This window comes from Haliotis rubra, unplaced genomic scaffold, assembly GCF_003918875.1.
Source record: "Haliotis rubra isolate DU_JTF1 unplaced genomic scaffold, ASM391887v1 Scf83, whole genome shotgun sequence".
In the NCBI taxonomy this organism is placed as follows: domain Eukaryota; kingdom Metazoa; phylum Mollusca; class Gastropoda; order Lepetellida; family Haliotidae; genus Haliotis; species Haliotis rubra.
In genome coordinates this window covers 2081317-2109215 of record NW_025767557.1, presented here as the reverse complement: position 1 = coordinate 2109215, position 27899 = coordinate 2081317, and the positions used below count along the sequence as shown (strand labels likewise).

General features: G+C 43.6%; 1 protein-coding gene across 1 annotated transcript; it reads left to right on the top strand.

The window, feature by feature from the left end:
* LOC124262289 (nuclear pore glycoprotein p62-like) lies at nt 1-27781 on the top strand. The gene is made up of 15 exons (XM_046696775.1): nt 1-104; nt 4822-4902; nt 5566-5699; nt 5829-6162; nt 12769-12856; nt 14162-14241; nt 16111-16707; nt 18333-18608; nt 18976-19142; nt 20938-21074; nt 22353-22521; nt 24142-24326; nt 25190-25301; nt 26767-26833; nt 27154-27781. The coding sequence occupies exons 2-15, from the start codon at nt 4872-4874 to the stop codon at nt 27243-27245; spliced, it is 2469 nt and encodes an 822-aa protein (XP_046552731.1). The 5' UTR covers nt 1-104; nt 4822-4871; the 3' UTR covers nt 27246-27781.
* The last annotated feature ends 118 nt before the right edge of the window (nt 27782-27899 follow it).

The window sequence follows — 27899 nt, the reverse complement described above, 5'->3', positions numbered from 1 at the left end:
CTTGCCGTCTGACTGTCATTTCCTGTGCGCGAAACGAAAGCGAACACATGAAATTTTCGAACGGTATCATGTATTTTTAGTCGCAGCGAGGCATAACTTGAGAGGTAAATGTCATTTTAGAATTTTATTAATAACGAATACTGACAGGTTAATTTTGAATGAAAACTGAGACCCAGAATGAGCCAGATCTGTTCTTGCCATCAGTTTACCTGTTCGTTGTGCTTCACACTGCGTCTACTGGTTTAGACGAGTTTAACCTAGTATAACTAAGAACTTCTCTACAGTCCTTTGTAATAGATGTGTTATGGTTTGGGTAGGTTAACTCAAAGACGTATGTACGTCTTTGATTAACTAAACTATATCTTTAACCTTTGGTGCCTCTTTAGGTTGCATATCTAGATACACATTCACAAACTTTAGGAGGGGCATCCCTGTACATTGCTTTAGGCTAGTTGTGAGGTTGGGTATGGTTTAGCTACATATATCCCGGTGTCAGGGGTTTTCGACGATGTAAGACAAAAACGTATTTTTTATCTTAATGTCATGTATTTGGCTCGTCACACCGAAGACCCGGGTTCGAATCCCCACATGGGCACAATGTGTGAAGCCCATTTCTGGTGTCCCCCTGCCGTGATGTTGCTGGAATATTGCTAAAAGCGGCGTAAAACCAAACTCAGTCAGTCAGTCAGTAATGTCATGTGTAGTTTTTATTTTACTAACCTTGAGTGATAAAGGATATATTCATCTATTTCATGCAAAAAAAATAGTGTGGATGACATCGTATCGGCGAAACTGTTGCCGCTCTCCACATCTGGGTATTTTGTATGGGTTTTCGACGATGAGCCATTCTTTTCGCTCCGCACTGTGAGGGAGTGTTGTGATCACGTGGCTTCCTATTTATATATTGCCTGTGACTAGCAGACGACTGATCTTACTGAAATTTTGCTTGCTATATTTTTGTTATATAGGCAATTGATTTTGCATCTGATGTGGTATTAACAATCTCGGTAAGAGTTCCTCCCATTCCCCCATCCCAAATAATATTTATAAATATGCTAAATTTATTAACAAAACTTAAGACAACAATTACTAGAGAACTCACAAAATGACTAAAAGTCCAAAATTTAAGTTAGGGTTAGGTTTAGAATTAGGTTTAGGGTTGGGGGAACGGAAGGAACTCTTTCCACAATCTCAGGTAAATAATATTGATGTTTCTTTGCATTTTATATAACTTAACTTCTGGATTTCCATTGTCAATAAAACTTCTCATGACACCGACTGGACTCTCTCCCTACCGATGAAACTGCTTATGCACTCCGATTGCACACATACTCCCCCGATATAGCCAGAGCAATGTAATCGTCAAAATCACCAGAACATTGAATTCAGCTTGCTTTGGGATATATTAAGAAGTTGATATAGTGTTATTTTAGTCAAAATCTATACATTTTTTATCAAGTTTCTAGTTTCTCAGAGAAAATGGAATCGCTATAGGATATGTTCCCAACCCCAACCCTAACCCATTGAGTATCAGAGGAAAGGATTATTGGTGGAATAAAGTAAACATCATTACATGGTGGAGAATTAGTTACATAATTAGGTGGCGACCGTCTTGTATAATCGCACCGAGAAAATTACTACTATGCACATGCATCGTTACACAATCAGGTGCTGATACCTTGGTACACAAACACAAGTCTCATGTTCCCATGGTAAATTGGCTGCATGTTAACCTGACTTAGTTTCAAGCTGGCAAAATGACCTTGATCCTCAAATAAAATCATGTGTTTTGTTCGTCAAGCTGAAGAACTAGGTTTGATTCCCGACATGGTTAAAATGTGTTAAGCCCATTTCTGGTGTCCCCTACTGTGGTATTGCTGGAATATTGATATTCTTGCTTAACAACAACCACATCCAACTAACCAACAAGAGCTTTAAGATAAACTGCTTCAAGTTCCTGAAACTGAAACAAAGATCTTAGATGTGTGAAACTTTGGAATGCTCTACCACTGGAAATAAGAAATTGTTCAACAAAAGACTCTTTTCTAACTCATTCGAAGACTTATCTCTTTTCATTCATTCATTCATTCATTCATTCATTCATTCATTCATTCATTCACATCCACCAACTCAACATCACCTGATATATGTATAATTTTAATCTTCATTTGTGCCTTCAAGCCTGTGTATATGCCACTTACGACATGTACCCTGAGATTTCAGGGAGGAAATGAAGAGCATAAAAGTTTGTAGATTGCAATTGCTGTCACAGGTTCATGAATGTTTTTCTAAAATTTGTGCTGTGAAAAGTGTTTGAACCTGATGAAGGAAGTTATATTAGTCAATTTCCCAATGTTTGCAGCTGGCCGGAAATCTGCATTTTATCTGGCATAGAAAAGCATGTCTCTTACACAAAGAACACAAGTTACTTGATTTTCACCATCAATGAACCTTTTGAACAACTTTCAATGACTGTAGCAAATTAAAAAAATTGTTTAATTGTTTTCATAAATAACACTTTTAGATGCATTTTAGTGTCACATGCAGAATTTCCCTGTCTGTGATCAGGTTGTCACGCAAATGAGTGACCTCCTCTCACTTTGTTTTTAGGTAGTCACTTGTACATGTAACGGGGGAACGCCTCGTGTACACGTTACGTCCTCTACCATTGTCTACTGTTAGAATGATGGGCTTCTGTTAAACTGCCTGTTAATACTGCTTGTTTTCTTGGTTTTCAGGTTGTGATATAAAACCAAACTCAGTCAGTCAGTCAGTAATGTCATGTGTAGTTTTTATTTTACTAACCTTGAGTGATAAAGGATATATTCATCTATTTCATGCAAAAAAAATAGTGTGGATGACATCGTATCGGCGAAACTGTTGCCGCTCTCCACATCTGGGTATTTTGTATGGGTTTTCGACGATGAGCCATTCTTTTCGCTCCGCACTGTGAGGGAGTGTTGTGATCACGTGGCTTCCTATTTATATATTGCCTGTGACTAGCAGACGACTGATCTTACTGAAATTTTGCTTGCTATATTTTGTTATATAGGCAATTGATTTTGCATCTGATGTGGTATTAACAATCTCGGTAAGAGTTCCTCCCATTCCCCCATCCCAAATAATATTTATAAATATGCTAAATTTATTAACAAAACTTAAGACAACAATTACTAGAGAACTCACAAAATGACTAAAAGTCCAAAATTTAAGTTAGGGTTAGGTTTAGAATTAGGTTTAGGGTTGGGGGAACGGAAGGAACTCTTTCCACAATCTCAGGTAAATAATATTGATGTTTCTTTGCATTTTATATAACTTAACTTCTGGATTTCCATTGTCAATAAAACTTCTCATGACACCGACTGGACTCTCTCCCTACCGATGAAACTGCTTATGCACTCCGATTGCACACATACTCCCCCGATATATCCAGAGCAATGTAATCGTCAAAATCACCAGAACATTGAATTCAGCCCGCTTTGGGATATATTAAGAAGTTGATATAGTGTTATTTTAGTCAAAATCTATACATTTTTTATCGAGTTTCTAGTTTCTCAGAGAAAATGGAATCGCTATAGGATATGTTCCCAACCCCAACCCTAACCCATTGAGTATCAGAGGAAAGGATTATTGGTGGAATAAAGTAAACATCATTACATGGTGGAGAATTAGTTACATAATTAGGTGGCGAACGTCTTGTATAATCGCACCGAGAAAATTACTACTATGCACATGCATCGTTACACAATCAGGTGCTGATACCTTGGTACACAAACACAAGTCTCATGTTCCCATGGTAAATTGGCTGCATGTTAACCTGACTTAGTTTCAAGCTGGCAAAATGACCTTGATCCTCAAATAAAATCATGTGTTTCGTTCGTCAAGCTGAAGAACTAGGTTTGATTCCCGACATGGTTAAAATGTGTTAAGCCCATTTCTGGTGTCCCCTACTGTGGTATTGCTGGAATATTGATATTCTTGCTTAACAACAACCACATCCAACTAACCAACAAGAGCTTTAAGATAAACTGCTTCAAGTTCCTGAAACTGAAACAAAGATCTTAGATGTGTGAAACTTTGGAATGCTCTACCACTGGAAATAAGAAATTGTTCAACAAAAGACTCTTTTCTAACTCATTCGAAGACTTATCTCTTTTCATTCATTCATTCATTCATTCATTCATTCATTCATTCATTCATTCACATCCACCAACTCAACATCACCTGATATATGTATAATTTTAATCTTCATTTGTGCCTTCAAGCCTGTGTATATGCCACTTACGACATGTACCCTGAGATTTCAGGGAGGAAATGAAGAGCATAAAAGTTTGTAGATTGCAATTGCTGTCACAGGTTCATGAATGTTTTTCTAAAATTTGTGCTGTGAAAAGTGTTTGAACCTGATGAAGGAAGTTATATTAGTCAATTTCCCAATGTTTGCAGCTGGCCGGAAATCTGCATTTTATCTGGCATAGAAAAGCATGTCTCTTACACAAAGAACACAAGTTACTTGATTTTCACCATCAATGAACCTTTTGAACAACTTTCAATGACTGTAGCAAATTAAAAAAATTGTTTAATTGTTTTCATAAATAACACTTTTAGATGCATTTTAGTGTCACATGCAGAATTTCCCTGTCTGTGATCAGGTTGTCACGCAAATGAGTGACCTCCTCTCACTTTGTTTTAGGTAGTCACTTGTACATGTAACGGGGGAACGCCTCGTGTACACGTTACGTCCTCTACCATTGTCTACTGTTAGAATGATGGGCTTCTGTTAAACTGCCTGTTAATACTGCTTGTTTTCTTGGTTTTCAGGTTGTGATATTTGAACTGGTATATCTGAAGTCTTTGCCACAGAACACAAAATGTTTGGTGGTAATCAGAATAAAACAGGTGGTAAGAAAACATACTTACATTATACTTTTAGGCAAAAGTAGTAAATGATCATGTACATCATTGTTGACTGATGCTAGGGTACAACACTTCTGTAGAACAACACAGGAATATGCATGTGAAAGTAAGAATGTTTATAATTTTACCAGTATTGAGATATATTTACTATGGCTGTGTATTGGCAAATAAATTGTATTTTGATAGATATTGCGATGTATTCAGAGCTAAAGTGTTTGACAGTAAGTGACAGTGTACATGCAGATCATGTTTTGTACATACTAAGGCTGTAAAATAAATGTTATGGTTCTGCTAACAGCATTCTCAAATTAGGTTAAATCAAGTTGTATACTTTAATAATATTTTAACACGATTACAATAAACAACGTCTTTTGATGTGTGGTACTTCTGATCTGTAAACAGTTAAGTTTAACTAATGCTTACATTAGTTTTACATTCATTTTTTCATGCTACAAAATTGATCTGTTTGTAGTATTTTTGTCTTGATACCCTTTACAAAAGTGAGAAGAATGTCTAATGGTGTCTGATAAAGTGTCTAGTTTTGAAACAAGACCCTGATTTATGACATGAATTGTGAAGACTGTATGTTGTTTGCCATTATTTTTTGTAACTTAAATTGAAGGAAAACTAACACTGAGCTTCTTTCAGGGTTCACCTTTGGGGCTACTACTGAAGGAGGACCATCTGGTGGGTTTTCCTTTGGCACCCCAACAACAACATCCTCTGCAGCCCCAGTAGGTGGTTTCACCTTTGGTGCCCCAACAAGCACTCCAGTTGCAGGGGTGCGTTTGGAACTCCCCCATAACTTCTGCTGCAACAGGGGCAGGATTTTCATTTGGTGGAACCCCAACACAAGCACCTGCGCTGCTAATCCTGCTGGTGGATTTGCTTTTGGTGGCACTGGTGGACAGACGACTACAGCACCGGGTGGCTTCTCTTTTGGGGCTGCTCAGACTACAGCAGCAGCAGGAACAACACCTGCAGCTCCGGCTCCTGCTGGAGGGTTCAATTTTGGAGCAACAGCACCAACAGCACAAACTGCAGCAGCTCCCCCACAGACTGGAGGATTTGGTGTAGGAACACCTGCTAGTACAACACAATCTGCTAGTACTGCTGGAGGTTTTAGTTTTGGAGGTGCAACTGCAACACCAGGTGCAACAGCAGCGCCAACGACAGGGGGATTTAATTTGGGACAAACAGCCACCACAGCAACTTCTGGTTTCAGCTTCGGGAAACCCACAGCAGGTACGTTACTCTGATTCAGGGTTGGAAATAACTTTAAAGTTGCTAGTGTACTCCGGTACAGTGGCACATGTAAAATCACTTGCCCTGATAATTTATCCACTATACCGGACATTTTCTTGTTGATTTTTTAAATAAACAACATACTTAATATTGGAAAGTCAACTGGACACCGGTACAGTGTGATATACAAATTTGCTTGCCCGACAGAAAAAAACACTGGACTCGGGTCTCGGGCAATGGGTTATTTCCACCCCTGTGATTACAGCAGTCGTTTTTAGATAGATGATAAAAAATAATGACAGTTTTTGCCATTATGACCGTATGAATCTGTTTTCTCTGTCAGGGCGGTGGGGTAGCCTAGTGGTTTAAGTGTCCACTCATCACACTGAAGACCTGGGTTTGATTCCCCATATGGGTACAATGTGTAAAGCCCATTTTATTGTCCCCCACTGTGGTATTGCTGGAATATTTTAAGAGCGGCGTAAAATCATACTCTCTCACTCACTGTTTCCTTTGTATGTTTTAGTTGTACTGTCTATGGAAATGTCTTGTCTAGTTAAACCCTGTTGTAAACTGGTCCCAAATACCCTATGCTTGTCATGACAGACAAGTTAGGAGGATCACAGTGTGAGCACCTAACCCTTGTCACCCCTTTATAGATGCTTGGGGTCCTGGGGACATATTCTACAGTGGAATAATTTAGACCAACAATGGTGTAAGGGATGGAAATAGCACAAGTCTGGTGGAGTTTCTTAAATTTCAAAGATGTCCGAAGAGCTAGCAGAATTGCAAACATTTGGGGGGTAATTGCTATATGTTATCTGGGGCTAGTGTATGTTCATGGTTAATTTGCATCCCAGGATTGTGTGCTGATACAAAGGATACAATGTTTGTATTTCTTCCAGCTATATTGCTATGTTATCACTGTTGGGGCTAGTGAAAGTTCCTGGTTAATTTGTTTCCCAGGGTGTTTTGATACAAAGGATACAATGTTTGTGTTTCTTCCAGCTATATTGCTATGTTATCACTGTTGGGGCTAGTGAAAGTTCCTGGTTAATTTGTTTCCCAGGGTGTTTTGATACAAAGGATACAATGTTTGTGTTTCTTCCAGCTATATTGGTATGTTATCACTGTTGAGGCTAGTGAAAGTTCCTGGTTAATTTGTATCCCAGGGTGTTTTGATACAAAGGATACAATGTTTGTGTTTCTTCCAGCAATATTGGTATGTTATCACTGTTGGGGCTAGTGAAAGTTCCTGGTTAATTTGTTTCCCAGGGTGTTTTGATACAAAGGATACAATGTTTGTGTTTCTTCCAGCTATATTGCTATGTTATCACTGTTGGGGCTAGTGAAAGTTCCTGGTTAATTTGTTTCCCAGGGTGTTTTGATACAAAGGATACAATGTTTGTGTTTCTTCCAGCTATATTGCTATGTTATCACTGTTGAGGCTAGTTGAAGTTCCTGGTTAATTTGTTTCCCAGGGTGTTTTGATACAAAGGATACAATGTTTGTATTTCTTCCAGCTATATTCGTATGTTATCACTGTTGAGGCTAGTGAAAGTTCCTGGTTAATTTGTTTCCCAGAGGATGTTTTGATACAAAGGATACAATGTTTGTGTTTCTTCCAGCTTTATTGCTATGTTATCACTGTTGGGGCTAGTGAAAGTTCCTGGTTAATTTGTTTCCCAGGGTGTTTTGATACAAAGGATACAATGTTTGTGTTTCTTCCAGCTATATTGCTATGTTATCACTGTTGGGGCTAGTGAAAGTTCCTGGTTAATTTGTTTCCCAGGGTGTTTTGATACAAAGGATACAATGTTTGTATTTCTTCCAGCTATATTGCTATGTTATCACTGTTGGGGCTAGTGAAAGTTCCTGGTTAATTTGTTTCCATAAAAGTTTGTAGATTGCAATTGCTGTCACAGGTTCATGAATGTTTTTCTAAAATTTGTGCTGTGAAAAGTGTTTGAACCTGATGAAGGAAGTTATATTAGTAGTAGTATAGGGAATGGGGGTTCTGTGACAGGCCGATTAAGAGCGTCATTATATATCTATTCCGCTTCCAGCCCCCAGTATAAATTAACGATTTCGAGCAGAGACACCATTCGATGCACATCCCAGACCCCTATAGGAGCCTTAACATCTGTAGGGTACCATGAGTTTCGGCAACCCCAGGCGGGAACGAGGACTGCAATACGTCCCCAAGCCGCAGACGGTGCCACCAGTTCCCAGTGAATAGGGATTCTGTGACAGGCCGACTAAGAGTGTTATTATATACCAATTCCGCTTCGAGCAGAGACACCATTCAATGCACAGCCCAGGCCAACAGCTCAGTGGTTTATGGCGTGTGCCCGTGCAGCGAAGTCGTGGCGCCGTCGGCGGCGATCCACCGCTTGGTGTCCATGGGCGACAGCGACGTCTTGTTGAGGGTGATGCCGTAGATGTTGTGTTTGTCGCTTCTCAACGCATTCATTCGGTGTTTGAACGTCTTATTCTTGAACAGAGCTTGTTTGAAGAGGACGTGCTTGATGTGTTGTTTCACCACGTATTTCTTGACCCCTTTGCCTTTCGGATCTCACCCTTGTCAGCTTTCAAGATGGAGTACATCTTAGGCCTCAAGCCGACGATTCGGCGATGGGTGTGCCAGCGCAAGATCCTTCATCTTGCCAAGGACCTTTTGTTGATCGTGTTGTGTAGGGCATGGTCCTTGGGGTAATCGCTGGTGTCGTACAGGTGTATGTGTTTTGCCATGTCCTCATACACATCCTCGGTGTGTATATCTAGCAACAAGGAATCTGTGTCCGTGTACAGCAGCCCACATCGATCACCGTATTGCTTCTTGAGCCGGTTGTAGTAGAAATCATACATGAGATGTTTGGACAGGTCGAGAATGCTCATCCCGTACGAGACGGGTCGGTTGAGCTTGATGTGACTTTGTTCATGTGCAGCGCCGCCAAGTCGTTATCGAATAGCTTGCTTCGGTTGAAGGCCGGGCTAGCGATCAGTTTCCTGAGTTTTTCCTCCTGGTGTGATCGCACGAGTTTGACCGTCACCCGTTTTCTCAAGTTCTCCATCGTCTTACCAAACACCGAGTTGTTCATGAGCTTATACAAGTTCTTCTCGAAGTCACTGGTGGCCAGCTTTCGCAGGTCTGTGTTCATTCTGATGTAAGGCTCCATCCAAGGACTTTGGTCAAACTTCAGCACCCTATGAATTTTGGTCAGTTTCATACCCAACGATAGGTACAGCTGCAGGTTGCGATAGTGCACGACATACTTGGTCTTGTTCATCAAGTTCGGGACGAGTTTTTCCACCCGAGCCAGGGTGTTCTCACCCAACAAGTCCCGCTGATAGTCGGACATCCAGTCTCGGCAGACCATCAACCGTTCGGGGGCCAGCGGGTAGCTGTTGTGAGCAGCGTGCAATGCCTCGATACTCCAGATCCACTTCGAGGATGTAACCCTTCCCGAATCCGCGCGATGCTCGTGATATCGATCTCATCGTCCAACCACTCAAACCCACCCGTAGGGCAGAGACTGACTCATAGCCCAGCCGTACAGGTTGTTGGCGTCTAGGTAGAGGAGATGATTGGTGGGTTTGCTAGAGTCGTAGCCTTCCACGTACGTATTGTTGGCTTTTGCGTACCGTTTGGCGGCCATGGAAATCCCACCTCGTAAGCCTTTCTCGATGAACAGGTGCATGTCGTAATCCGTGAGCAATTCCAGCTTAACTCCGGGTTTTTCAGCAGCGCATCCCACGATAGACCGGGCTGGTGTAGTACCATGCAGGGTCGAGTTGATACTGTTTCAAACACGTCCTCCTAAACGTCTCAAACACATCGGCTAGCAGGAGCACGTCCGTTCTCAAGTACAGGTCGTGGTAGTCACCTAGATTCTTACATCCCAGTTTCTCCCACACGTTCTGCGAGTGGTCGTAATCGTCCTGGGAGATATGGGATTCAGTCAGGTTGCTGTAAAACCGGTCGATGGGAGGTAATCGGGTCTCATCGAACTTAGACCAATCATCCATGTACTCGTATGGGTACACACCCTTCCTCATCAGCAGGGGCGAAGTCACCGGCATTGGTGTATCGACCAGTGATGGGGAAGGTGTCATTGGCTTTGACCAAACTATCGAGCGATGACAGGAGGAACTGAGCACTGTCAATGAATCTCAGACCGTTGAGCGAGAACGAGATGTATTTTTCCATGTTGTTGGGGATGCACTTGATATCACCATCGACCTTTGAGATGGCCTGCATGATCAGGTGGGCATCGTACCCTCTCAGATTGTGGAAGACCACGGGGATGTTGATTGTTTTGGGGTTGATTCTAAGCTGGAGATTGCACGCGTTATGGGCGGCACCTCGGTACCGGCCGGTGATGTGGCAGTGATCTCTCACAACATCCCCATTCAACAGCCCCTGACATATGTGGCAATTCTCAGCACGCTTGTGAGCGACTTGGTCCTTCCGCGTCATGCGCATGGGGGCAGCGGTGTACAGCCTTTTCCTGATGATTTTCTCTTCCTGTTGCAAACACATCAGGAATCGCTCGCCGCGCCAGGACCTCGGTAGATGACTGGAGCATTCGTTTGCCCATCACATCGGACGATCACGTACCCGAACCCGCAGGCTTGGTGTTCTTGGGTTTTGCACGTAAAACTTTGCTCAGTGTTGGGCACGTCGTGGTCGACCTGTTTGATGAGGGCTTCGAAGTCTGCGTAGATCATGTAAGGCACAGGCATCTGATGTTTGTGGTTGGTGAATTTCAAGATGTTGTCGCCTTCCTTAGGCATGTCAATTCGGATCGCCGTCTCTCCTACACCTAGGCAATCCCCCTGGTGTGCTTGCAGCAGGTCGGCTCGCGTAAAACCGTGCAGACATCGTTCGCAGAAGTGTTTCTTTTCTCTGTGCATCGATTGATCGTGCAACAGCCGGCTCAGATTTTTTATTGCCGTGTAGTGATACTGGCCGCTTTTTCGATGAGGAATATATTGGTTTCACGCGACGGTTTTATCATCCACAGGGCTTATCCTATGCACGATGGTTTTTGTCGCCTTCGGTGGCGAACACATTGACGGCCACCTTGTTCTGCTTTTCGAATTGCGCCCAGTAGGAGATGGGTGTTAAGCGTTCTACACCCGTGAAGTCGAACCTGGATTCTTCGATCGATGGATAGCTGGAACGCCTGCCCGGATTACCCCTTGGTTCATGCGTAGCAGTTATGACCGCCACCACCGCACAGTAATCGTTAACATCATCGCCTTGGGGTTTGGGGTTAACGAGGGCCTTTTTAGCCTTGAAATGCTTGGGCACCGGTATGTGCGTCCCACCTTTGAGCGGCATGTAGTTCGCTATGTCGAGATAAATGGTGTTGATTTTGTCTACCACCCATCCAGAGCCCAGGTGGGTATATCTCTCCAACGACTCTTGTATTTTTTGCAACGATGCGTCGATGGAGGATTCAATCAATTCTGGTTGGGTCAGGGCTTCCTGTTTGCCTCTGAAATAAGGTGCAACGTACTCAGTACTGCCGTCCGTATTCTGTTTTTGGAGCTCCATTTTCATCGTTAGTTGGTACTTGATGCTTTTCAAGTCGCCTAGTTCTTCGCGGAGTTTACTAGCGATGGGGGGTTTGACTGTACCGGTATCGATATTGGAATCAACCGTCATTATCCAACCCCGAGATACTTACCCACGGCGCGCTCTCGTCTGCACAAATCTCAACTCGACTGGCCTGGTGTCTTCCAGCAAGGTGATCAGCTCGGCTCTTCTCATGCGAGAATAACCCTTCAATCCCCGTTCTTTAGCACGGAGTTTGAGGTCTCGCATGGTAGGGGGCTTGGTATATTTCATATCGAGCAAGGTGAGCAGTTGGGGTTTCCTAAGGCGGGAATAACCCGTCAGTCCACGACTTTTGGTGAGAGCTTTGAGTTCGACGACAGTAGTCATGGTGTATACCATATGCGGAGGCACATGTCTAATAGGGCGTTTTCAATGTGCAGATAATCCCGTCAGCCTTCAAAAAATATGAAGCGCCCCTTAAACTTTCGTCCTGAGCAGCCGGTTACGTTCGTTGAGGTAGTCTTTCTTCTTATCGTAAATAAGTTGGTTTCGAACTACGTCCCTTCCATGGTCTTTGCACAACCCATAATGTCCTTTGACCCCTATGCCGCATACTTTGCAAACATAATTGACATGACCCTTTCTCACACAGTGGGCATGCGAGTGGCAATATTCAGTCATACAGCGTTTGCCGCAGGTTGTGGGCTTGCCGAGCAATACCCATTTACAATAATGAGTTCCCACGGGCCACATGGTGTATACCTTATGCGGAGTCAAATGTCTAAATGAATGTTACTACATGTGAAAGGGGTCCGGGGGGTTTGGGGTTTGGGTGTTGCTGGGGAAACTGGTTTGCTATGCTTCCAGGTCTTGTGGATGACCTTCCAGAGTAATACGGCAGCTATCGAAACATAGGTCAACCTTTGGGCTGATTCTACCATCTCCCGCACCTTCTGGATACCCAGACGGGTGTCTTCTTGTTCCTCTTCTATTTCCTCCAGGACTTCATCATTGTCATCATCCTTGTCCAACCTCGACAGGATGTCAACCAACAAATTCGATGATGTATTCGCGGTTTGCTCCACATGAGTCTCGAGACTCCCCAGGCGATCGTAGAAGTCCTGGATGGTTGGTAACGTACTACCAGGTATTGTTACTTTCGAACTATCCCGAGTCACCTGTTGTGGTTCGTCGACCGGCAACGATACTTGTTGGTTGTCGCCTGGCAACGATACTTCTGGTTCTTCGATCGGATCTCTCCATATGTCGTAGAGTCTTGTGGACCCAATACCGAAGCGCTTTTTAACCTCATTTGCTGGGAGCACCCCTCGAAGGGAGCGTATTTCTTGGATCTTATCCGAAGGTAAATCTCTTTTTGGTGGCATGGTTGTTTTTTTCCTAGTCATATATATACCCATACTTCCTATATGCCTATATGGGAATCCCAATCCTCTCCTAGGAATCCCAATCCTCTCCCAGTAATCCCAATCCTCCCAGGAATCCCAATCCTCCCAAGGAATCCCAACCTTTCCCAGGAAACTCCTAGCAATGCTTATCAAATGCTTAGCAATACTTAGCAATACTTAGCAAATGCTTAGCAATGCTTAGCAATACTTAGCAATACTTAGCAAAACAAGCAAACTTCTAGGTTCTGTCTAGTGTACCCCCGTATGTCTAGTGTGCCCTAGATTCCCATATAGACAATATTTTGCGAATGTGGATATACTGCACAACCAAATGCCTCCCAAAAGACAACTATCGCAAGACCAGGTGGAGGAGATTCGCAAGATGCGTGGAAAAGTCCCAGCACAAGAAACTAGACAACGATTCGGCATCGGTTCCAATCGACTACGCAAAATATGGAATACAGCCCCTGGAGAGAAAGCGCCGACCCCCCGCACAGACGCAGCCACTAGTGAGACGTCTGCCGGCAGCGTATTGCCCGCTGCAGAGCCAACTGTGCTCCCCGTCCAGGACTTCTATGAATGCTTGGGGAGGCTCGTGTGGTGATGTGGTGTACATCGAACGATGTCTCTGCTTGAAAACGTAGAGGTGCATGGGTTGAACATCGAATGGTGTCTCTGCTTGAAAACGTAGAGGTGCATGGGCTGTGCATTGAATGGTGTCTCTGCTCGAAGCGGAATTGGTATATAATAACACTCTTAGTCGGCCTGTCACAGAATCCCTATTCACTGGGAACTGGTGGCACCGTCTGCGGCTTGGGGACGTATTGCAGTCCTCGTTCCCGCCTGGGGTTGCCGAAACTCATGGTACCCTACAGATGTTAAGGCTCCTATAGGGGTCTGGGATGTGCATCGAATGGTGTCTCTGCTCGAAATCGTTAATTTATACTGGGGGCTGGAAGCGGAATAGATATATAATGACGCTCTTAATCGGCCTGTCACAGAACCCCCATTCCCTATACTACTTTAGTCAATTTCCCAATACTGGTATATCTGAAGTCTTTGCCACAGAACACAAAATGTTTGGTGGTAATCAGAATAAAACAGGTGGTAAGAAAACATACTTACGTTTTACTTTTAGGCAAAAGTAGTAAATGATCATGTACATCATTTGTTGACTGATGCTAGGGTACAACACTTCTGTAGAACAACACAGGAATATGCATGTGAAAGTAAGAATGTTTATAATTTTACCTGTATTGAGATATATTTACTATGGCTGTGTATTGGCAAATAAATTGTATTTTGATAGATATTGCGATGTATTCAGAGCTAAAGTGTTTGACGGTAAGTGACAGTGTACATGCAGATCATGTTTTGTACATACTAAGGCTGTAAAATAAATGTTATGGTTCTGCTAACAGCATTCTCAAATTAGGTTAAGTCAAGTTGTATACAGTGTACTCTGTCAATACCGGCATCAGTCGGGACCAAATAAAAATGCCGGTTTTGACAGAGTGCCGGTTTAGCTAGGTCCGCTTATGACGCCTGCGCTAATTAAAATTATAAACTATTTTTCGCAATGTTATTGAAAACAACGATTCTTGTTTATGCTTCGGCAGCGGGTCTACAATAGCATTGTCAAAGAGCAAAGTAACGATGTTTCAAACATCGAGGAAATCATTAAATAAATTGAAATCAACAATAACATTCATAAAAGTTGTCAAACGTACATATAAAATTACTATTTCCATACTTTTGTGCGATCATGCAATGTAAGTCAAGTCACTGACAAGTTATACATCTCGGCTTTCACCGCCTCCGTCTTGACGCCCGGGCACGATGCTTAATGTGAAAATATATGCTTGAAGCATTTATGTCATAGGCCGTAACCTAGCACGATATGTCCAATATGTTCCATAATTTTTCGTTTGCGAGGACGGTATCCATTTCCATAATATGATTGGCTGCTTAGGTCACGTGTCTGATTTTGACCAATCACGAGCCTTATAAGCAGAGTGTAGTGAAAAAGCGTCGTTAGAAACCAATCTTTATCCAATAAAATCGCTTCTTACAAATGTGAAAATACTCTCGGCAAGAGTACAGTGATATTGTTGATGTTCAGAGCTTTGAACGATACCGCCATCAAGCGATTAAGCCTCTATGTAAGTGACACGTGCCACTCACTAATTAACAAGAAACTGATTGACACTTCCCGTTTCTGAATAATCTCGAGAGTCAAAACCCGCGAATCAACAAAATGTAAACACTTGCTTGTTTATACAGTCAAACTGCCCACTACATGTATTAATTACTCAGGGTAAGTGTTACGTACCACTCACTGATTAACAAGATACTGATTAACACTTCCCGTTTCTGAATAATCTCGAGTCACAGCGAATTGTGTTGTTACATCATTTGGACCTAATTGCATCAAAGGGTTACGCCGTCTTTCATGTGCCGGTTTTCACAGATTCATTTTCATAACAACTTGTTCGTTGGGACTGAAAAACAATGCCGATATCCTGAATAGACAGATGCCGATGTTTACAGAAGTTTCTAAATGATAATAACGTGCATTTCTGCCGGGACTGAAACTTTGTGCCGATGTAGACAGAGTGCCGGTGTTTACAGATGCCGGTATTGACAGAGTCCACTGTACTTTAATAATATTTTAACACGATTACAATAAACAACGTCTTTTGATGTGTGGTACTTCTGATCTGTAAACAGTTAAGTTTAACTAATGCTTACATTAGTTTTACATTCATTTTTTCATGCTACAAAATTGATCTGTTTGTAGTATTTTTGTCTTGATACCCTTTACAAAAGTGAGAAGAATGTCTAATGGTGTCTGATAAAGTGTCTAGTTTTGAAACAAGACCCTGATTTATGACATGAATTGTGAAGACTGTATGTTGTTTGCCATTATTTTTTGTAACTTAAATTGAAGGAAAACTAACACTGAGCTTCTTTCAGGGTTCACCTTTGGGGCTACTACTGAAGGAGGACCATCTGGTGGGTTTTCCTTTGGCACCCCAACAACAACATCCTCTGCAGCCCCAGTAGGTGGTTTCACCTTTGGTGCCCCAACAAGCACTCCAGTTGCAGGGGGTGCGTTTGGAACTCCCGCAACTTCTGCTGCAACAGGGGCAGGATTTTCATTTGGTGGAACCCCAACACAAGCACCTGCCGCTGCTAATCCTGCTGGTGGATTTGCTTTTGGTGGCACTGGTGGACAGACGACTACAGCACCGGGTGGCTTCTCTTTTGGGGCTGCTCAGACTACAGCAGCAGCAGGAACAACACCTGCAGCTCCGGCTCCTGCTGGAGGGTTCAATTTTGGAGCAACAGCACCAACAGCACAAACTGCAGCAGCTCCCCAACAGACTGGAGGATTCGGTGTAGGAACACCTGCTAGTACAACACAATCTGCTAGTACTGCTGGAGGTTTTAGTTTTGGAGGTGCAACTGCAACACCAGGTGCAACAACAGCGCCAACGACAGGGGGATTTAATTTGGGACAAACAGCCACCACAGCAACATCTGGTTTCAGCTTCGGGAAACCCACAGCAGGTACGTTACTCTGATTCAGGGTTGAAAATAACTTTAAAATTGCTAGTGTACTCCGGTACAGTGGCACATGTAAAATCACTTGCCCTGATAATTTTTCCACTATACCGGACGTTTTCTTGTTGATTTTTTAAATAAACAACATAATTAATAATGGAAAGTCAACTGGACACCGGTACAGTGTGATATACAAATTTGCTTGCCCGACAGAAAAAACACTGGACTTGGGCGTAGGGCAATGGGTTATTTCCACCCCTGTGATTACAGCAGTCGTTTTTAGATAGATGATAAAAAATAATGACAGTTTTTGCCATTATGACCGTATGAATCTGTTTTCTCTGTCAGGGCGGTGGGGTAGCCTAGTGGTTTAAGTGTCCACTCATCACACTGAAGACCTGGGTTTGATTCCCCATATGGGTACAATGTGTAAAGCCCATTTTATTGTCCCCCACTGTGGTATTGCTGGAATATTTTAAGAGCGGCGTAAAATCATACTCTCTCACTCACTGTTTCCTTTGTATGTTTTAGTTGTACTGTCTATGGAAATGTCTTGTCTAGTTAAACCCTGTTGTAAACTGGTCCCAAATACCCTATGCTTGTCATGACTGACAAGTTAGGAGGATCACAGTGTGAGCACCCAACCCTTGTCACCCCTTTATAGATGCTTGGGGTCCTGGGGACATATTCTACAGTGGAATAATTTAGACCAACAATGGTGTAAGGGATAGAAATAGCACAAGTCTGGTGGAGTTTCTTAAATTTCAAAGATGTCCGAAGAGCTAGCAGAATTGCAAACATTTGGGGGGTAATTGCTATATGTTATCTGGGGCTAGTGTATGTTCATGGTTAATTTGCATCCCAGGATTGTGTGCTGATACAAAGGATACAATGTTTGTGTTTCTTCCAGCTATATTGCTATGTTATCACTGTTGAGGCTAGTGAAAGTTCCTGGTTAATTTGTATCCCAGGGTGTTTTGATACAAAGGATACAATGTTTGTGTTTCTTCCAGCTATATTGCTATGTTATCACTGTTGAGGCTAGTGAAAGTTCCTGGTTAATTTGTATCCCAGGGTGTTTTGATACAAATGATACAATGTTTGTGTTTCTTCCAGCAATATTGGTATGTTATCACTGTTGGGGCTAGTGGAAGTTCCTGGTTAATTTCCATCCCGGAGTGTTTTGATACAAAGGATACAATGTTTGTGTTTCTTCCAGCTATATTGGTATGTTATCACTGTTGGGGCTAGTGAAAGTTCCTGGTTAATTTGTTTCCCAGGGTGTTTTGATACAAAGGATACAATGTTTGTATTTCTTCCAGCAATATTGCTATGTTATCACTGTTGGGGCTAGTGAAAGTTCCTGGTTAATTTGTTTCCCAGGGTGTTTTGATACAAAGGATACAATGTTTGTGTTTCTTCCAGCAATATTGGTATGTTATCACTGTTGGGGCTAGTGTATGTTCCAGGTTAATTTGTTTCCCAGGGTGTTTTGATACAAAGGATACAATGTTTGTGTTTCTTCCAGCTATAATGCTATGTTATCACTGTTGAGGCTAGTGAAAGTTCCTGGTTAATTTGTATCCCAGGGTGTTTTGATACAAAGGATACAATGTTTGTGTTTCTTCCAGTTGCAACTGGCATCCCAGCAGTAGGGACAACACCTGCTGCCACTGCAGCGGCAACTACAGCAGCTGCAACTGGGTTCGGTCTTGGAACAGGAGGGTTCACATTCGGTTCAACCGGTCCTTCAACAGCAGCAACTACAGCCCAGGCACCCAAGCCTACAGCTGTTGTAGGGAGTATTGGTACTGGGGCACTGGGTGCCGGACTTGGTGGAAGCTTCAACCTGACAGGAACTACGACAACAACTGCAGCAGCCAAACCGGCAACTACTGCTACTACAGGTTTGTTACTGTTTGACTTAGAATCGGTCTTTAGCAACCCATTTTTGTCGTAAGAGGCAACTAACAGGATCAGGTAGTCGGGTTCTCTGACTTGGTTGACACGTCATCGTATCCCAGTTGTGTAGATTGGTGCTCATGATGTTGGTCACTGGATTGTCTGGTTCAGACTCCATTATTCATTGATAGAGGCCATATGGCTGTAATATTGCTGAGTGCGACGTTAACCAACAAACGCAAAGTGATAGATCCCACTTTTATGTTAAACTATCTTTATTATGTTTAATTATGTTTCCCAGAGTGATAGTTCCTTGAATGAGAAATGTTTTATATATGACAGATTAAGTCATCACAAGTGTTATGTTTGTAGCCCCAGGTGGTTTCAATCTTAGTGGAGTTGGTCTAAAGCTGGGAACAGCAGCAGCAGCAACAACAGCTGCTTCAACTGGATTCAGCTTAGCAACACCTGCAACAGGGACTACTACAGGACTCACTCCTGGAGGACTCACTCCTGGAGGACTCACTACTGGAATACAGGTAACAGGTGCTTTATTACACGAACATGCACAGTCTGGGGACAGGTATTCCCAGTTCTAGCATCATAGAGTGAGTGAGTGACTGGCATTGATGCCGCAGTCCACAGTTATGAAGTGAGTGAGTGATTTGAAACATGAATGAATGAAGCATTGTTTTAAGCTGGCCTGGAAAAACTCTACTGGTCCACTGATATAGACAGTGGCAGCAATGTGCAGAGCAAAAAAGGAAGTCCTTTTGTCAAAGAGAGGTAATTATGTTTATGACTATGGTAAAAAAAACTTTGCTGATACTGAAATGTCAAAGTAAGCATGAATAGATTTATGAAGGAGAAATTTTTTGTAATAATTTGGGGGGTGGATTTTACCAGAATAAATGTGACTGATTACCTAACAGGCCAAAAATAGCACACACAAAATTTCCCAAACAGTATGTCTGTGAAAATGCGAGGGTACAGGCCATTGTGGCGATGCTTGGTGAGCAAGTTTACATTATGCAGAAATTGATAACGATATTATAAGTATTACAGGACAAAAGCAGCCTTCTTGGGTTTAAGAATGTATATTGTTATCCCCCACAACGCGTTATCAAAATGCACTCCGTCTGTGCGTCCGTGCACATTTGTCTTTTCCGGAGTAGAACTTTTAAACCGTTCAATATTTCTTCACCAAACTTGGCAGATAGTTAGGTCTGGTGGTAAACTGGTGCCTTTTGGTAGTTTTGGATTTCTGATTATAATATTTTTGGCGTTCCCATGGCAACAAGGTTGACTTTGACTGAAATTGGTGTTGTTGGAGTTTTCCGGAGCAGAACTTTAAAACTTTAAATATTTCTTCACCAAACTTGGCAGATAGTTAGGTCTGGTGGTGCTGGAATATTAGTAAGTGCGGTATTCAACAGATTAGCAAATAAATCTTCTTGTAATGATTTAAATCTTCAGGCAAAATGTAAGGAAAGTTTCCATATCCTTAACTGTAATTCACTTAGAAAATTATTTTCATGGGTGGTTTTGGTAGCCCTATGATTGAGGCGTTGCCTTGTCTTACCTTGACACACCATGTTTGATTCCCCACATAAGCACAATGGGTATAGCTCATCCTGTGAGTACATTGCTATGGCACGAATAGTTCTCTATGGTGTGTAAGACCGTACCTATTTGATACCAGGTTGATCCTAATTCAGTCAGTCTTGGTTCTGGAGGATATGGGAGGGGGTAGATTTATATGGCACTACAATTTGCTGCGTTTACGCTTTGCCAGAAACCTGTCATCTTGGATTCAAACCCAAGATTCAAGCCAGGGATTGGGAAAGGCAGGGGCCATGGGCCATTTTGCACATTAGAATAATAAATGGCCCATTAAAATTTTGAAGTTTACTATTGATACAAGGGCAGTGGCCCATTCTAAATTCAGAAAATGGCTAATAATCCTGAAAATGGCCCACTGTCAAAGTTCTCTATCCCCATCCCTGCAAGCTGATGTATTTTTGGTTTGTCAGCACCTTACTCATGAATGCAAGATGATAACATCGGAGACCCTTATCACTTCTGGGACAATTTGGGTTAACCTAGTCCTCAAAGCGTTCGCTTGTCACGCCAAAGACCCGCGATTGATTCCCCAAATGGGTACAAATGCGTGAAGCCCATTTTTGGCGTCCCTTCTTTGATGTTGCTGGAATATTGCTAAGCATTATAAAGCGATATTCATGTGTCACTGCAGGCTTACCTCCCTTATTCAGCTGACCTCCCGTAATATAACTGAAATACCTTACAGTTTCTACATGACATTCTGTCCACCAGGCAACTTCAACAACAGCCAGCACTGGTTTAAACCTGGCTCTGAAACTTGGGACGTCTACTGCAGCAACAACAGCACCAACAGGTTTTGGCCTTGGTTCCTTCGGCACAGCATCCACTACAGGACAGCCAGCTGCAAGGTAAGGCTCATGTTTCTGCTGTGTAGTAATCTCCTAATGAAGTGCAGGAGGCACAATTGGACATGTCTAGCAATGCTGTAAGGAGCTGCAATTCACTATGCAGAGTTCTGTCCCTTGGGCCTACCTGAAACCTCTGATTGTGAGTTCAAATATAGGCTATCAACCGCCTCCGTGGTGTAGTGGTTAGAGTGTCCGCCCGGACCGCGTCATACCAAAAGACGTTAAGATATGGTACTTGTTGGTCCCTGCCTGGCGTTCGGCATTAATGGGTACAACAAGGACCGGTCGGCTCGGAGTCAGTATAATGTGTCTGAGTGGGATATTCATGCTTCTCAGTGGGCTAGCACTATAAAACCAGCTTAAGTCTGGGCTGGTACAAGCAGCCGCACATACACATACATACGCATGCACGTCATCATATGAGCGAAATATTCTCAAGCATGACGTTAAACCCAATTTCACCTCACCTCAGATATAGGTTATCACTGACTGTTTTCTTGGCCAGTCAGTACAATGCCTGTGCTCAAGTGGCCCAGTCATCTCAGGTGCTGTGTTGTACACAGTTGTGTCCCTTGAGTATGCTCAAACACCTATGATTGTGGATTTGCATTACCATTCACCTTGGTTATGTTTCTTGGTCTGTCAGGGTGGTGGTTAAAGCGTTCGCTCATCACGCCAAAGACCCGGGTTGGATTCCCCACATGAGTACAATTTGAGCCCATTTCTGGTGTCCCCTGCCGTGATATTGCTGGAATATTCCAGAAAGCGGCATAGAACTAAACTCACTCACTCACTCTGTCAGCACCATACCCATTCTTGTGAGTGCATCCAATCTGGTAAATGTCAGATTTGGATCTCTTGACCTTCCTCCCATGTTAAGCTGACATGCTGTGGAATAGCTGAAATATTGTTTAAGTAGTATTCAAGTACTGTCAAAGAGAAACAGGGCAGTGGGGTAGTCTAATGGTTAAAGCGTTGGCTCGTCACGCCGAAGACCCGGGTTTGAATCCCCACATGGGTACAATGAGTGAAGCCCATTTCTGGTGTCCCCTGCCGTGATATTGCTGGAATATTGCTAAAAGCAGCGTAAAACCAAACTCAGTCAGTCAGTGAAGAGAAACACACTTTTACACACTTAATTTTGATCGATCTGATATATTGAACAGTTAATACCTGAAGAAGACTGTGAACTTGGTAAACATTTCTCCTAATGTTGGTATATATGTCATGGGATGGTCCTTAGTTCAGATTTTTTCCATGAAATCGTTGTGTCTGCAGTACCATCACGACAACAGCACTGAGTGCAGGGAAGCAGATGACATACAGGCAGCTGGAAGATAACATCAACAAGTGGACAGCAGAACTGGAGGACCAGGAGAAGATCTTCCTCCAGCAGGCCACACAGGTCAACGCCTGGGACCGACTTGTGATGGAGAACGGAGAGAAGGTGGGTCGGGATTCACTGGGTGTGATGGAGAATGGTGGGATGGGATTCACTGGGTGTGATGGAGAATGGTGGGATGGGATTCACTGGGTGTGATGGAGAATGGTGGGATGGGATTCACTGGGTGTGATGAAGAATGGTGGGAAGATGGGATTCACTGGGTGTGATGGAGAATGGTGGGGATGGGATTCACTGGGTGTGATGGAGAATGGTGGGTTGGGATTCACTGGGTGTGATGGAGAATGGTGGGTCAGGATTTACTGGGTGTGATGGAGAATGGTGGGTCAGGATTTACTGGGTGTGATGGAGAATGGTGGGATGGGATTCACTGGGTGTGATGGAGAATGGTGAGATGGGATTCACTGGGTGTGATGGAGAATGGTGGGAAGATGGGATTCACTGGGTGTGATGGAGAATGGTGGGAAGAACTGGGTGGGAGAATGGTGGGTGGGATTCACTGGGTGTGATGGAGAATGGTGGGATGGGATTCACTGGGTGTGATGGAGAATGGTGGGTCAGGATTCACTGGGTGTGATGGAGAATGGTGGATGGGATTCACTGGGTGTGATGGAGAATGGTGGGTTGGGATTCACTGGGTGTGATGGAGAATGGTGGTGGATGGGATTCACTGGTGTGATGGAGAATGGTGGAGAACTGGGTGTGATGGAGAATGGTGGGATGGGATTCACTGGGTGTGATGGAGAATGGTGGGATGGGATTCACTGGGTGTGATGGAGAATGGTGGGATGGGATTCACTGGGTGTGATGGAGAATGGTGGGATGGGATTCACTGGGTGTGATGGAGAATGGTGGGTGGGATTCACTGGGTGTGATGGGATTCACTGGTTGAGATGGTGGGGGTGGGATTCACTGGGTGTGATGGAGAATGGTGGGATGGGATTCACTGGGTGTGATGGAGAATGGTGGGATGGGATTCACTGGGTGTGATGGAGAATGGTGGGATGGGATTCACTGGGTGTGATGGAGAATGGTGGGATGGATTCACTGGGTGTGATGGAGAATGGTGGGATGGGATTCACTGGGTGTGATGGAGAATGGTGGGATGGGATTCACTGGGTGTGATGGAGAATGGTGGGTTGGGATTCACTGGGTGTGATGGAGAATGGTGGGATGGGATTCACTGGTGTGTGATGGAGAATGGTGGGATGGGATTCACTGGGTGTGATGGAGAATGGTGGAGAAGGTGGGTTGGGATTCACTGGGTGTGATGGAGAATGGTGGATGGGATTCACTGGGTGTGATGGAGAATGGTGGGATTCACTGGGTGGATGGAGAATGGTGGGTTGGGATTCACTGGATGTGGAGAATGGTGGGAGAATGGTGGGATGGGATTCACTGGATGTGATGGAGAATGGTGGGTTGGGATTCACTGGGTGTGATGGAGAATGGTGGGTTGGGATTCACTGGGTGTGTTGGAGAATGGTGGGAATTGGGTTGGGATTCACTGGGTGTGATGTAAAATGGTGGGAATTGGGTTGGGATTCACTGGGTGTGGTGAAGAGATGGATTCAGCAGTCTCAGTTTCTGGGCCTGTAGGAGTTAGTTCTGATCTGATTGCATTGGAGAAACATCTTTGTCAGCTATCATTTTTGTGTTGTGTAGATTGTTTCACTGAACAAGGAGGTCGAGAGAGTGAAGACTGACCAGCAGAAGTTGGACCATGAGCTGGACTTCATCCACGCCCAGCAGCGAGAGTTGGAGGAACTCCTGGATCCCCTGGAGAAGACCCTGGACCTCCTTCCACCCATCAGCTACCAGCAGCATGCAGACCTGGAGCGCGAACACACGTGAGTCAGTCACAGGGTCAGCTGCACAAGCACACGTGAGTCAGTCACAGGGTCCGCTGCACTTGCACACGTGAGTCAGTCACAGGGTCTGCTGCACTTGCACATATGTGTCAGTCACAGGGTCCGCTGCACAAGCACACGTGAGTCAGTCAGTCACGTGGAGGTCAGCTGCACTTGCACACACGTGAGTCAGTCACAGGGTCAGCTGCACAAGCACACGTGGAGTCAGTCACAGGGTCAGCTGGCACACGTGGAGTCAGCTGTCACACAGGGTCCGCTGAACTTGCAGGGTCCGCTGCACTTGCACACGGAGTCAGTCACAGGGTCCGCTGCACAAGCACATGGAGTGCACACGTGAGTCACAGGGTCAGCTGCACAAGCACACATGGAGTCACTTGCTGCACTTGCACGCGGAGTCACAGCGGAGTCAGTCACAGGGTCCGCTGCACAAACTTGCACGCACTTGAATCAGTCACAGGCTGCACAGGGTCAGCTCACACAGGAGTCACTTGTCACAAGTCCCCTACACTTGCACACGTGAGTCAGTCACAAGGTCTACAGCATGAACACATGTGAATCAGTGACAGTGTTAAAGTCCCGAACATACTTGAGTCAGTCACAGAGTGTGGACCTTTCATTAGATAGGCAGTGGGGTTAGCCTAATAGTTAAAGCGTCTGCTAGTCACACTGGAGACGCAGGTTCAATTCCCTACATGGGTACAATGTGTGAAGCCCATTTCTGGTGTTCCCCACTGTGATATTGCTGGAATATTGCTAAAAGCGGTGTAAAACCATACTCACTCATTTAAACACTGTAAACCTACAAGGAGTGGAAATATTGACGTGGTGAAGTTGTGTTGCAGGTATCAGCTGGCAGAAAGTCTGGATGCCCAGTTGAAGAGGATGGGGCAGGACCTCACGGAGATCATTGATCGTCTCAACTCCTCCAACTCAAAGACCGACGCCCAAGACCCGGTGAGGCGACTGATGTTACACATACCAATCATCAGTCAAATAATAATAATAATAATGTCACTTATAAAGCGCAAATGTCCACACACTTATGAATGCTCAATGCACTGAAAAGAATTGTGTAAAAGAGTCAGTCATAGGCACTTTGAAACAGGTGAGTTTTAACTTTTGACATGAAGGTTGAGAGAGATTCACATAATTTGATTTCTAAAGGTAAAGAGTTCCAAAGAGATGGTGCAACATAGGAGAAAGCCCTTTTCCCATACGAAACTAGGTGGAATTTGGGAACTTGTAGGTGCTGATTCTGGGACCGGAGTGAGCTTGATGGAATGTATTCTGTGATGTATTCTGGAGCTTGATTGTGGAGACAGCTGAAAGTGATGCAGAGAAGTTTGAAGTTGATTCTCTGTTGAATAGGCAACCAATGTAAGGATTTGAGAAATGTGTATTTGTGAAAAGAATGATTCTGATACAGTAACACCTACTTCATGCCTATGTGCCATGATTTAACTGAGAAATTGTTAGGTTCAGTGTTGAACCAGACTCACTCAATCACTAAAAATCACAACACTTTACCAAGGTTATTGCATGTATTTAATGACATGCTGGCATGTGCGTCAGTTGCTGGAACATGTCCACACAAGTACAATACAGTTTTAAACCACACACCTACTAACTCACTCTCTTGACATGACCTCTGGATGCAAGTATGAAAATATGTGTATTACACTGGGATTGAGAAAGGCAGGGGCCATGCTTCACTTTGCACATTAGAACAAAAAATGGCCCATTAAAATTTTGAAATTTACTATTGATACAAGGGCAGTGGCCCATTCTAAATTCAGAAAATGGCTAGTAATCCTGAACATGGCCCATTGTCAAAGTTCTCTATCCCAATCCCTGATTACATCATTGTGATTTCTGTTTGAAATGTACAAGTGAGATGACGACCTCCGTGGTGTAGTGGTTAGAGCGTCCGCCCAGAGAGCAGAAGGTCGCGGGTTCGATCCCCGACCGCGTCATACCAAAAGACGTTAAAATATGGTACTTATTGGTCCCTGTCTGGCGCTCGGCATTAATGGGTACAACAAGGACTGGTCGGCTCGGAGTCAGTATAATGTGTCTGAGTGGGGTATTCATGCTTCACTGCGGCATGGTATCTCAGTGGGCTAGCACTATAAAACCAGCTTAAGTCTGGGCTAGTACAAGGAGCCGCACATACACATACACACGCATGCACGTCGTCATATGAGCGAAATATTCTCAAGCACGACGTTAAACTCAATTTCACCCCACCTCACCTACAAGTGAGATGGGGTGTAACATCTCATTCATGATTTTTACACTTACTAACGATGTACATGTGCTGTGTGTAACTGCTTGTACAAGCCTAGATCGGTTTTACAGTGCTCATGCCACCATTTTAACATGGATATCTGGCACTTGTTGATGTTTTGTGTGTGTTTAGACGCAGCAGATCACCAAGATCCTGAACGCCCACATGGATTCGCTACTGTGGATAGACAGAAACACAGGTAAGTAAACATGCCTCTCTGGAGTTCATCAACATGACCTTACAGTATTGGTGTAAAATCTGCTAAATTTACTTATTCAAAAGAGGTGGTGTGGTAGCCTAGTGGTTAAAACGTTCACTGTCATTCTGGAGACCAGGGTTTGATTCCCACATAAGTACCTTGAGTAAAGCCCATTTCTGGTGTCCTTTGCTGTGATATTGCTGGAATAATGCTAAAAGCGGCGTAAAAATAAACTCACTCACTCTCTTCCTCTATATGTGTTTTATGGTGCACTCAGTATTATTCCACAAAATATGTTTATATGATGTGTTTATTTTCAGTGACTTTGAGTCGTCGAGTGGAGGACATTGGTAAGCAGATGGACTTACAACGTAAAGAGCAGGAGAGGAACTTCCGTCTGGCCTACAGTTGATAAAGATGGCTGTTGCTGGTTGTGTTGGATGTGTCAAGGATTCTGGGACACTTGTCAGACGTGCGAGGTTGATGCCACATGTCAGACATGCGAGGTTGATGCCACATGTCAGACGTGCGAGGTCGATGCCACATGTCAGACGCAAGTGACAGCACTACTTGTTGTTTATATAGAAGTGACAGATTTTCAGACATCCGTGGGATCAACATTTTCTGGATCATGCCATTGTTGCCGAAACTGGCTCCAGACAAGAGCAGATGCTTGTGACTCAGTTATGTTTTCTATTGACCGTAACATACACTTTCATTTTCATAAGTTCAGGATGTGTTAAAACGATAGAGCTCAAAATTTTGATACTTTGTGAAAAACGTATGTGTCTGTAAACATGATGAATGTCCTTGTGTGTAAATGGCACATCCTGTCATCCACAGGGATTAGAATGAAGTTTTGAGAAAAGCCGAACTAGCCGAAGCTCCTGATATTTAGGCATTTTAGACCTTTAAAACTGGCTCAGAAATGACAATATCATGAAAACAGCAACCATTAAAAAACTTTAAATCTGCTGAAGCACATTCATGCAATTGTCAACGGATTTAGACGATTCACAAAAATGACCCTTGGGCTTATGAAATTCCCGGAATTCTGCAGATCCGC

Excerpts from the sequence above, each read along its gene's own strand:
- LOC124262289 (XM_046696775.1), top strand. The coding sequence starts at position 4,872 with ATGTTTGGTGGTAATCAGAATAAAACAGGTG. Across the intron at positions 22,522-24,141 it reads TGATGGAGAACGGAGAGAAG|ATTGTTTCACTGAACAAGGA; the intron begins GTGGGTCGGGAT and ends TGTGTTGTGTAG. Across the intron at positions 26,834-27,153 it reads GTGGATAGACAGAAACACAG|TGACTTTGAGTCGTCGAGTG; the intron begins GTAAGTAAACAT and ends GTTTATTTTCAG.